General features: G+C 39.6%; 1 protein-coding gene across 2 annotated transcripts in view; it reads right to left on the reverse strand.

Annotated features, from left to right (window-relative positions):
* Positions 1-12,762, reverse strand: part of LOC124144876 (protein PALS1-like) — a 129,453-nt gene that overhangs the window by 101,275 nt on the left and 15,416 nt on the right. The window contains exons 2-4 of one of the 2 annotated variants that reach the window (XM_046514488.2): positions 3,995-4,145; positions 1,538-1,563; positions 834-1,043 (exon numbers count right to left, since the gene is read on the reverse strand). In XM_046514488.2, coding sequence (XP_046370444.2) covers positions 834-1,043; positions 1,538-1,543 — 216 coding nt within the window. In that variant the 5' untranslated portion in view covers positions 1,544-1,563; positions 3,995-4,145. Of the gene's footprint in view, positions 1-833; positions 1,044-1,537; positions 1,564-3,994; positions 4,185-12,762 lie in introns of those variants that run through there. The other variant, XM_046514497.2, reaches the window with a different exon arrangement.

Here is a 12,762-nt window from a genome sequence, read left to right on the forward strand (position 1 = left end):
TACGTGACTTGCCTTGTTGCTGTAGTGCCATAAAGTACACATCTAGGGTATTTCCATTACAATTCTGGCCAGGGTATATTCTTGAATATAGACCCGGGGTACATTTCTGTATATTTGATTCAGCAATGAACCTTTCCAGTTCTGGACCAGAGTAAAAACAGGTGCCGATCAGTTTGAGCAGTGACGTTCACATAGGAAAAAATGACAGATGCTAATGTCATAGCTGATGGTTGGTCTATCTTGGGTCCTGATCTACAAAACATTCTTGTTTGTTGTTTAACGCAGCACTCAATAACATTCAAGCTATATGACAGTGGACAATAAATAATCGAGTCTCGACCACACGATCCAGCGATTGATATTGTGAACAATGATCCACACCATCAGGGAACGATAACATCAACCAAGTCAACACGTCCGACAACCTGATCCTTTGTGGCCTCTTACAAGTATAAGTTGCTGGAGACCAATCACCACAGGGCAGAGCATTCTTGCAGTATATTATTGTGAGGTGGATTGTTTGTTTGTTGTTTAACGCAGCACTCAGCAATATTCCAGCTATATTTCGGCGGTCTGTAAGTTATTGAGTCTGGACCAGACAATCCAGTGATTGACATCATGAGCATCGATTTACGCAATAGGGATTGATGACATGCATTAACCAAGTCAGTGAGCCTGACCAACCGATCCCATCAGTCGCCTCTTACGACAAGCATAGTCACCTTTTACGGCAAGCATGGGTTGCTGAAGACCTATTCTACCCCGGAGCTTTACAGGCCGTGGCGCGGATCGGATATTTTGACACTCATTTAATTAATTGAGTCAGTGTGTACCTGATATCCATCAATGTCCTCCTCTCCAATATCGGAGTCAAACTCCGAGGCATTACGCTTGTATCCCGAGTTGAGGTAGTTCCCGCTGTGGGAGTGGCGATACGCCAGGTTAGTAAATCCATACACCACTGGCTTTGCATGCTGTTCTGTTAACCCCCCTCTAGAGAGGGAGGCCATCTCAAAGTCCTGTTGAACATTACTTATTTTGGGCTGAAGCAGAAAACCCAATTATAATTACTTGCTGTTACCTGTACCTTTAAAACATGAAACTGAACATTTTGGTTGTTAAATCAGATATACTGAATATATACCTCTGGGATATTAAACAGTATTATTATTTTATAAGTAGCAGTAAAATTCAAACATTCTTGTCTTTGTTCAATCAATACTACTTCAGAGGGAGAAACCTATGAATGTAGGATCAAAACTTTGATTGCCCCGATAATGTTTATGGGGTTTGTCAGCACCATACCCGGGCATGTGGGTTTCACCAAAGTTGGAAACATCTGAGACCTGCATCACTTCGGGCTTTCCTCCAACAAGTTGACAGGCTTTGATATAACTGGAATACTCTTCAAAGCAGCATTTAATCCAATTCACTCACTCACTTATAATCAGGGTCCAATCCCGTTAGTCGCCTCTTACGACAAGCATGTCTACCCTAGGATCCCCTATGGAAATGTATGAAGACTTAAAATACATACCTCCATGTATTTACCATAGTTTCCTTCTGAAAGGCAATCAGTTACAGATCAGTCAAGCTGCAATCATGTCCATATTCAAATCTTGTCTGAATATGCCCTGACAAAAATATATAAGATTATTAACTGAATAGGGTATATTTCACGATTTCTTTTTGGAAATTTAAATGTTTAGTATTTCAGGGCCATGTTCCACAAATTGATCATAGCACTACGACAGTCGTAATTCTATGTTAAAGTATAGGAGTTACAATCGTCTTAGCGTTACGATCACTTTGTGGAAACGAGGCCCAGATCATTAAAGGTGAGTGAGTGAGTTGGGTTTAACGCCGCTTTTAACAATATTCCAGTTATATCACGGAGTGTCAGCTTAATGTGGGAGGAAAGCCCGAAGTGATGCAGGTCTCAGACGTTTATCACTTCGGTGAAACCCACGAGCACGGGTATGGTGCTGACAAACCAAGAAACATAATCGGGGCGAACGGGGATTCGAACCCACAATTATAGGTTTCTGGCATGCCCAAGGGATGCAACTCTGCACAGCGAATCGTGGCACCTTAGACGACTGGGCCACCCGTGCCCCCCATTAAAGGTGAACTAAGCCAGGAAATCACTCAAATCGTTAAACAAATTGCAATTTTTGTGGTCTGACACAAATTCAAAGATGCATCAATCTAGTGACTAATAAAAGCGCTTATTATACAGAGACAATTTTCCCGTCCCACGCAGGACTCTGATAACCATATCGAGATGTAGGTTCCTGTTGATCACACAGCCGCTCTGCACTGTGTCCTCCAGGTACATTCTAGCCCTGGGACAGTGTTATCTTTATCACTAATCAGAGTTTGCATTATTCACAGATTAAGGTCTGCCACGACAGGTCACACACAGACAATTATCACATCTGATCGATAAGGGTGTTGGATAACTAGCATCATTATCAATTGCCACATCATCTCTTAATGCAAAAATAGAAACACCCAAATTATTGATGTTTAGCGAGCTAAGAAATATCACATCCTGATTTCTAAGAAAGACAGATATGGATACTCACATAGACATGGGATGAGTGAGTGAGTATGGTTTTACGCCACTTTAAGCAATATTCCAGCAATATCACCGAGAGTGACGCGAGAGTGACGAGTGAACGCTCTAACCACTAGGCTACCCACCACCCTGACACAGGATGAGTATGATGAGATCAATGTGTCCTAAAACAGTGAGCGAGCGAGTGAGTGAGTGAGTGAGTGAGTGAGTGAGTGAGAGTTGGATTTAACGGCACTTTTAACAGGTATTCCAGTTATATCACGCCGTGTTAACTTAATGCGGGAGGAAAGCCCGAAGTGATGCAGGTCTCAGACTTTTACCACTTTGGTGAAACCCAGGAGCACTGATATGTTGCTGACAAACCTAGAAACATAATCAGGGCAAACAGGGATTTGAACCCACAATCATAGGTTTCTGGCATGCCCAAGGGATGCAACTCTGTGTCATAAAACAGTCTACTATATATATAGGTACAGTAGATGGGACAGGGATGTCCAGGATTTGATCTTGTAGTTTATGCCTTGTGGATGCATTGTTTTGAGATAGATAGCAATTTCAGTTTGATGGATCAGCGTCTGTCCGAGCTCTTATTTAATTTATATACTATAACATAATTTAGAGATTACTGTTAGGAGTTAACCCAACACCTGATTGCATCTATATATGTCAGGGATATAGTGTAATAAAGAATACCTACTGATAACTTTATATCTAGAATTTGTTCTGCAGGAATCAATTTAACGAGAGATTTCTTTCTCTAAAACTCATTTACTAGGTAGATCTATTCCTGTCCAGACTAAATTCTCAGGATAACTGATAATCATTTACATCTGCACAAAATGCCCTTCCGTATGGATATCTTCAGTACAATTTAATCAGAATATTTAATCTATTATCAGCTTAGCTTTACACTAGACTGAAATCAATTTTATTAGATTATAGGTTGAGACCAGTTTATCACTATCTGCCATCAGATGTTTTTTCATTCCAAATAGAAGACGGTTAATATATACTACTCAAAAGAAGTTTAAGAAAACCTGTTTCTTTCATATTACTATATAGTGTCAAACCACCGTCATATAGCTGTAATATTGCAGAGTGTGGTTTTAAACAAACAAACAAACAAACAAACACTACACTGTCATGGCCATGACAGATTAACTAAAGTCATCTGAAAAAATCGGGTATTCTTTAACTTCTTTTAAGTAGTAAACATGCATAGTTATTGGTCAAATCTGTCAGAATTGTCCATCACAGCCGATAATCATGTTTGGATATTTTCATTATTCTCCAAATAACACCACATGGTGATGCAAAATCAATGAAATTATAACTCTAAAAAACATAGATGTTTCACAAAAAAAAATTAAAAGTCAAACATAAACAATGGGTAACTGACACAAGCTCACTTACCATTGAAAGCGATTAGAGTTGTCCCTTATCCAAGGTAAACCAAGCCTACAGGTATATCCACAGCACTCCCATCTTGACCCACCCAATACAGGTATCCTTGATTACAGGTGAGACACAGGTGAGGAAGTCAGGTAGATCCCTTCAGGTTGACCTGTGAAGAAAGGAGTCTGTCATTTGATCAGTTACTCTCCACTCCCGCCCCAATCAAAGTGCATCCTTGCTATGTGTAGTCAGGCTGACTGCATGCCTATCAGTATTCGTATCTTCAGTGTAGGTCAATTGTTCACATTCAGGTACGCTAGGAGATCGTTACTCTGTGTAACTACAGGTATATACATACCTGGTGATTAGCACTGCATCATTGGCCAGATAACTAATATATACAATGGGTGTGTGCACATATGCTTATTGACAATATCTGCTATCAGTGACAACAGTGAGAAAACAGCTGTTTGATAAGTAACTGTTCAATACACAGTGATACATAGTGTTACATAGTCATTGTGCAGTCCTAATCTACAGCACACATATCATCAGCGTAAATGAGGACAAAAACTATAATATCAATGTCATATGATGACAATCCTGATACTGGTATGTATTGTTGTTTATACATAGTGTAGGCTTCAAAGAATCCTCAAAAATAGTTTATTGTTTTAGCTGTCTAGATGTATACTCCTCATAGTCATTTTTCTTTATGATTTTACTATCTTGGTATTTTTAAGCATTGTTGCAATTATCCTACTCATCCACTACATCAACATAATCTACCACTATATCTCAATAAGCAATTTTCGGCAAAATTGGTTTTTAAGGGGTGGGGTAACATTGTATACGATATCTCAGCCCCTACTTAATATATTTTCATTTTGTTTTTTTGTATAGGATAGCACAATGGTTCGGGCAGATTTTGATACACAGTAATAGTGGTTTTATTGTCACGAATCAATGGAATTAGTGTTTTACCTACTTGCAACATTTGAAAATGAAGAAAAAAAACCATACTGAGAATTAGAATGACAGTTAAATGAAACAAAATGTTTGTCAAACTCAGATAAACAAACATATTACCTGTAGTCAAGGACATAATTTTGATAGTTTAAAGACTTAATAAAAATGTTACAGCCAATTTTGCAAATTATGCATTTTTCCCTCAATTGTGCTATTTTGACCCCCTGAAAATTCACGCACTCACTTGCAAACTTACAAACAAATGAAAATTGTGTACAGATACCTTCTTTATGCAATGGAAAAGGTTTAAGGTATTCAGGAAAATGTGGGAACGAAAATCTTGTTTTTCATCACTGGCCAACTGACATTCAGAAACAATTAAGGACCACCGAATTGTTTCATATGAATATAGTTAATCTGTCATGGCATGTCAGACCACTACAGTCATATGAAAGAATCGGGTGGTCCTCATTTTGAGTAGAATATAAGCCAGTGTCTCTTCGGTCTGATCAGGACTAATTTAATAAGTGACACTTTAATAAACAATTAATTAATTTATTCACTATCATGATTCTTCATCCTCACTCAAAGCTGTATATCATGAAATGATTGTAATGCAACAATTATCATAACTCCCACATTTAAGGCTCTCCTATTTTTTGCTTGTTGTTTTACTGAATTTTTCAAATTAAATATCAAAATCTCTATTTTCATATTTGTGAAAAGTGAAGGAAATGATACATTTTTCATAGTCTTTACATGGACAAAGGCACACACTGTTCAGAGTACCTGTGAAGCAATGAATGGCATGTGGTCAAATACTGATCATTGAGCATGCTACACTTGTCTCACGCAATGAAACAATTTCTGATATATTATTCATAAACAGGATTCTGAGACTGAGAGTGTAACAAAGACACCGTCACCCCACTCAGACACAGTATACTGACTCTGAGATGACCAGTCCTTGTTTGATTCTCATAATGCGGTGCGGCAGGCAGGGTAACAACAAGTACCATCTTTTAACGTCTTTTGGTATGATGCAGCTTGGGATTGAACCACCAACCTTCTGCTCTCAACGTATATACTTTATCAACTAGATCATAGTTGGTTGGTTGGTAGGTTTGTTGTTTAACACCGCACTCAGCAATATTCCAGCTATATGACAGCGGTCTGTAAATAATCGAGTCTGGACCAGACAATCCAGTGATTGATATCATGAGCAACGATCCAAACAATTGGGATCGATGACATGCATCAACAAAGTCAATGAGCCTGACCACCCGATCCCGTCAGTCGCCTCTTACGACAAACATAGTCGCCTTTTATGGCAAGGATGGGATGCTGAAGACCTATTCTACCCTGGATCTTCACGTGTCAACTAGACCACTCTGTGACATGATTTATTGTGTACATCCAGAGTTCCAGATAAGCTGCAATTTTGTGCAAAATATGAAAAAGAAATCATCATTGTACCCTCATGGCTGACATAATATGCCATCAGTCATGCTTTAACACTACCGACTACAGCATAACACTACTATTATTTTAGTAGCAAAGTAGCAAATTTCAAGAAAAATGCATCCTGGGCTTCACGAAAATTTCACTATTAATGTCTGTTTGTTGTTTAACGTCACACTCAGCAATATCCCGGCCTGTAAACACTCCATATTCAGGATTATTTCAGCTAAATGATGGCAGCCTGTAAACAATTGTGTCTGGATCAGACAAGCCAGTGATCGATATTGTGAGCAACAATCTGTGTTGTTGGGTACGATGACACACAATCAACCAAGTCACCTAACCTGACCACCTGATCCAATAAGTCGCCTCGGACAACCAGCATAAGTAGCTGGGAAGCAATTCTAACCCAGCATCCCCACAGAGATAACATTTTTAGGGGATATTCTAGTAATTTCTCATCATTATTGTACACAACAGTTCACCTACATCATTAAATAGCGATCTAGTAGTCGCATGCTGTGTAAACAAATATTCCAACTATGCAGGATCAATCACTCACAAGTTTACATATCACCCATTGCATGCTGTGTTTGCATGTGGTGCCAGACTGAACTGCCCCTGTGCCAACCCACTGAATGGGAGACCATGTTATCTGGGGTATATCTACCCAGGGCTGCCTGATCGACACACACCCCACCCAGCAGGCTCAGCCATTGTTTCCTGTGCGTGTGCGTGCGTGCGTGCGTGCGTGCCTGCATGTACCATTGTTCTACAGGAAGGGGTCACAGGTAATCACATGCAAGGTCACAGGTAACAATTAATTCTGACCAACATACCAGTGACTAAACTGTTTCCTGAATACCTCCTGAAACAGTAATAAAGGTATTCTTAGGAACCAGTCATTTATTATAGGGGAGGGTGGGTGAGAGGGGATCAGGGCAGGGTCACCCAAATATATATCAGTCTCTGGGGCGGTGGGTCACCAAAAGATATGACAGTCTCTAGGGGAGGGTTAGGAAAAAATGGACAGTTTATAATAAAATATAAAGTGCTTTTGCATTTTGTCTTTTCTGGGAGGATCATGAAAAAATTGTACAAGGACATTGGGAGGGTTGTCCAAAATATGACAAGCTTTAGGGGAGGGTAATTATTTTCTGTACATTAGTGCATCAAAACCTCAGCCCAGCTCCCTGCAATAAATGACCATTCCTAAGAGCAATAAGTTCCTTTGTCTGACAAGACTTTTGACAGTGTTTCAGTTGAATTCACTGATGAATTGAAGTATCGCTGCACTGTATTCACAAACACAATCAACACACCTGTTCCAATAACAGACAGGCTTCATGTTACAGGTTGGGCCAAATACACTCATGTTGTAAACCTGCTACACATGATTCAAGGTCAGTTGTTTACATCCGCCATCATATAGCTGGAATATTGCAGAGTGCGGCGTTAAACAACAAACAAACAAACAAAACATCTGCCGTTATCTTTGATTTGGACATATTTGTCAAAAAGATAAACCTACTGATATATTAACCATATTGCCACATCAATGTACAATTGAGATGTCAGCAATCACTCAACACATTTCGTTTCAGCAAGATTCCTAAATCAATATACCCATGAAGATCCGGGGTATAATAGGTCTTAACAACCCATGCTTGCAGTAAAAGGCAACTATGTTTGTCGTAAGAGGTGACTAATGGGATTGGGTGGTCAGGCTCGCTGACTTGGTTCATGCATGTCATCGTATCCCAATTGTGTGGATCGATTCTCATGATATCAATCACTGGATTGTCTGGTCCAGACTTGATTATTTACAGACCACCGTCATACAGCTGGAATATTACTGAGTGTGGCGTTAAACAACAAACAAACAAACATGCCCAATAAATAATATAATATAAATAAATAACTCGAATGAAAATTCATGCTCCAGTAATGACTCGTAAAGGTTAACAGAAGACTACAATGTAACAACGTAGAAAACATACTGCATCAACATTATGATCAGATCGTGTATGAGGGTCCTTCAACCAGCATGTATACGAGTATCAGTGGAGGATTATAATTACTTGAAGCTATTCATACTTCTTCATTTGAAGGACCACTAAGGTGGAGTACATCAGCAGAAATATGGTACAACACCAGGGATGTATCCAGACCTGCTCACAGGCCGACACATGACTCCAAGTCTGCAGCAAATGTCAGTACATATTCCCAAATTACAGTTACAAATTTGCCAATTCATGTTATATAGTAAGATAGAATGTTGTGTTGTCGATTGTATGTCATTGACCAATTTCATCAAAATAACAATTTTTCCCCAGATTGTCGAGGACACTTAGTTCGGATCAGTGCACACAAGACATGATAATAATGATCACTTGCTTAATAAATATGAGCAACTGTACCGAAAGAGAAACGAACATGAACTCCATAAGTCAACTCTGTCTTCACTGAAACTACAGCCTCTAACATGTCACTTAGAGATATGAGAACACACGAGGTATTAACACGATGTAAACAACTGAACAGTACCTCACGATGGCCTGAACAGAGGAAGTAGCTTCCTGTCTATACTCCAGTGTGCTGCCATCTCATGACACAGTCTACACATGCAACGTTGGCAACACCTGGCACTTGATGTTTCACCTGCTACAGGTATACCTGTAAACATCGTTCTCTCACCAACTGTTGCATTCCTATCCACACAGGACAAATAGCAGATGATTCACCTTTAAACAACACTCTTCTACACCAAAATTTGTCAGGATTAAAACAATTTTTTTTAAGTTTTAGAATGTCGTGTCATGTCAGAAAAGACGTTTTACAGTGTTTGAATTGAATTGTACTCATGAATTAAACCATCCCTGGGCTGTATTCACAAACAATCAATACACCATAATTTCAAAAACATATTGGCTTTATGTCACAGGTTGTGCTTATAACACTTTTGTTCCAACATGCTAGATATTGCTTCAGATGTCATTCAAACTCATTTTATCATGTTAATAGCAAAACCCATTTTAACGACTCAATTTAAAACTTCAATACAACAATATTTGAATAACCTCTATCTTTATGCATAGATCACATGCTTAGAGAGATGGGTCCTGGAATAATTGAAAATTGTAAAAATATGGGCAAAATTGTCAGCAGTTTAAATACTAATCATCGCGTTTCAGTTACTGGAGAGAAAAACAATGCACACAAACACAAGCTGTATTCCTTCAGTGACAGACTTGCAGGCCCTGCTCCCACAACCTTTACACTGTTTGCAGGAGACACAAATCACGTATGGGGAGACATTAAGTCCTGGCCTTAAAGACAGAGTGGAAAGGAGATGGATTAACTCTCTTTCTCACTTTTTCAACAATAAGAGCTCGGTCATTTATAATAGGTGGGGGTGGGTCAGAGGGAATCAGGGGAGGGTCTCCCTAAAATATGACAGTCTGAAGGGATGGTAAAAAAAAAAAACTTTTGGGGAAGATCATGAAAAAAATGTACAAGGACATGAGGGTCAATAAAAAATATAAAGGGAAGCATTAGGGAAGGGTAATTATTGTCAGTACTTTAGTGTATGGAAAACCTCTGATCCGACCCTAATATAAATGACAGGTGTGTGAAGCAATGTTTAAGTATTACCACGGCAGAAGGAGATTGAAGACTAGGCTTCACACACTTGAGAAACAGACCAATCACCTGGCAAGAAATGCCTCACTGGCTACTTGAAGTTCTAACAACTAGTTCACATTCTATCAGTTAGACAATATGATGAACATGTTAAGGCAGTGGGATCCAAAAAGGAACTACAATCAGACTGGTTAACCTGGAGAAATTACACTCAATTTCTATAAAAACTACATACACAAATAAACCTGTCACAACAAATTGATTATGTTTTCATCCAAAATAAAGTTTCTTCACATGGACAATCACTTGTTATTCTTAAATACAAAATCCTTCAATGCACATGTGATCAAACTGATAGTATAAAAGAAATCATCTCAGCGGAAACTAAACAGAGAACAGTGTACAGAGAACATTGTACAGAGAACAGTGTACATATTTTTGCATGAGAAGTGTCAGGAATGGCCAGGACATACCTGTAGTGACCGAGGATAATCCCCGAGATCCAAGACTGACACCTTGAACACCGACGCTGATCCTCCCCTTCCCCCCAGCATGGTGGATCTATTCCACCAGATAGTCAACAACCACCATGATTAAATCAGATCACTTCACAGTGAAGAACAGTTGATCAAGACAGTGCCATTGAAAAAAAATGTAACACTATATCCCAGGTGTTCAAGCCCAGGTTTCTCTACCTACCTGCCCAGTCAAATAGGTCAATTTAAATATTCACCGGAAACAATGCAACACTATTAAAGAGGGTTCATTTCAACAAACGGGTCTTAGTAGTATGATGATTGTAATTCCCATACTTTAACATAGACTTATGATAGCCGCAGCATCTAGTTTCTTGGTCTATCTCTTTCATATGACAATCACATGTACCACTTGAAAAATGGCTGTTGTGTGTGTGTGCGTGTGCGTGTGCGTGTGTGCATGTGCATGTGTGGGTCTGTGAGTGTGTGAGGTCTATATATACATAACTGTGTCTATGTCTCAGTTCTTCCTCTACCTAACTACTTGACAGCATAATCATATGGGAAAATGACCCACGATGCAGAAAATATCACAGTGTATCAATGCAAGTATATTCCTGAAAAAAACTGACCCATCAACTTTGGAAATCCAAATGTCTTACTCAGCCTACCATGCAACTAATTACACAAAAGTGATTCAGCATTGTCATAACTCTTCTTGAGTGAACACTATTTCCAGACAACTACAACAGAGCACTCCTAAATCAGTCATTCCACAACAACATTATGGCAGGTTGGTCCCCCTTCTCCAGCAAGGTGTGAAACAAGGTTGTCATTTGAGGCCTATTTTCTTATTGCAATAGACTTCAGTCTCTTGACCCCCCATTGTGAAAGGTTGTGCCTCTTGTATCTTTTATGGTCCCAGGTTGTGCCTCTTGTATCTTTTATGGTCCCAATGTCATGAAGAACACTGACCTTATCTATTCTGTCAGACAGTTATTTATGGGATGCTTTGATAAATAATATGGTGTCAATTGTCTCTTTTCAATAATTTTGAGACGATACAGATTGCATTTTGAGACAGTTTTGCAGGCAACACAAAGGAATCTCTACATTAACCCCAAATGATGTTCTAATGTTCAAGGGTATCCTTAATTACAAATACTGCTTTTAAAGGTGAGAGACTTTTTTCTGCCATAACGACTGCCAAGGCCAATGCCAAGCAATAATGTATCGGGATATTCAATTATTCATCAATGCACGTATATGAATGAGAGAAGGATTGATGGTTTGCTACTACAGAATTCCTCCATGGTGAGGCTTGAGCATAAATTGATTGATGTATATGAAGCAGGTCCTATTATGTCCATTTTATCATCTTATTCGAACCCATCAATATCTTGCACATTCAATCGTGAACTGTTAAATACACCTTGACAAAAGGGTTAGAAAACTTTAGAAATGCATTACATTGTTACAGTGGATACCAAGAATACATCCTTGGATGAACAGATGTCCATTCCCAAAGTGATAACACCAGACAACACCCACTAGTCCTATAGGCCCAACCCAAAGTGATAACGCCAGACAACACCCACTAGTCCTATAGGCCCAACCCAAAGTGATAACGCCAGACAACACCCACTAGTCCTATAGGCCCAACCCAAAGTGATAACACCAGACAACACCCACTAGTCCTATAGGCCCAACCCAAAGTGATAATGGCAGACAACATACACTAGTCCTATAGGCCCAACCCAAAGTGATAACACCAGACAACACCCACTAGTCCTATAGGCCCAACCCAAAGTGAAAACGCCAGACAACACCCACTAGTCCTATAGGCCCAACCCAAAGTGATAACGCCAGACAACACCCACTAGCCCTATAGGCCCAACCCAAAGTGATAACGCCAGACAACACCCACTAGTCCTAAAGGCCCAACCCAAAGTGATAACGCCAGACAACACCCACTAGCCCTATAGGCCCAACCCAAAGTGATAACGCCAGACAACACCCACTAGTCCTAAAGGCCCAACCCAAAGTGATAACACCAGACAACACCCACTAGTCCTATAGGCCCAACCCAAAGTGATAATGCTAGACAACATCCACTAGCCCTATAGGCCCAACCCAAAGTGATAACGCTAGACAACACCCACTAGTCCTATAGGCCCAACCCAAAGTGATAATGCTAGACAACATCCACTAGTCCTATAGGCCCAACCCAAAGTGATA

The sequence above is a fragment of the Haliotis rufescens genome, unplaced genomic scaffold (genome assembly GCF_023055435.1).
Source record: "Haliotis rufescens isolate VD_foot unplaced genomic scaffold, xgHalRufe1.0.p SCAF_3, whole genome shotgun sequence".
Lineage (NCBI taxonomy): Eukaryota > Metazoa > Mollusca > Gastropoda > Lepetellida > Haliotidae > Haliotis > Haliotis rufescens.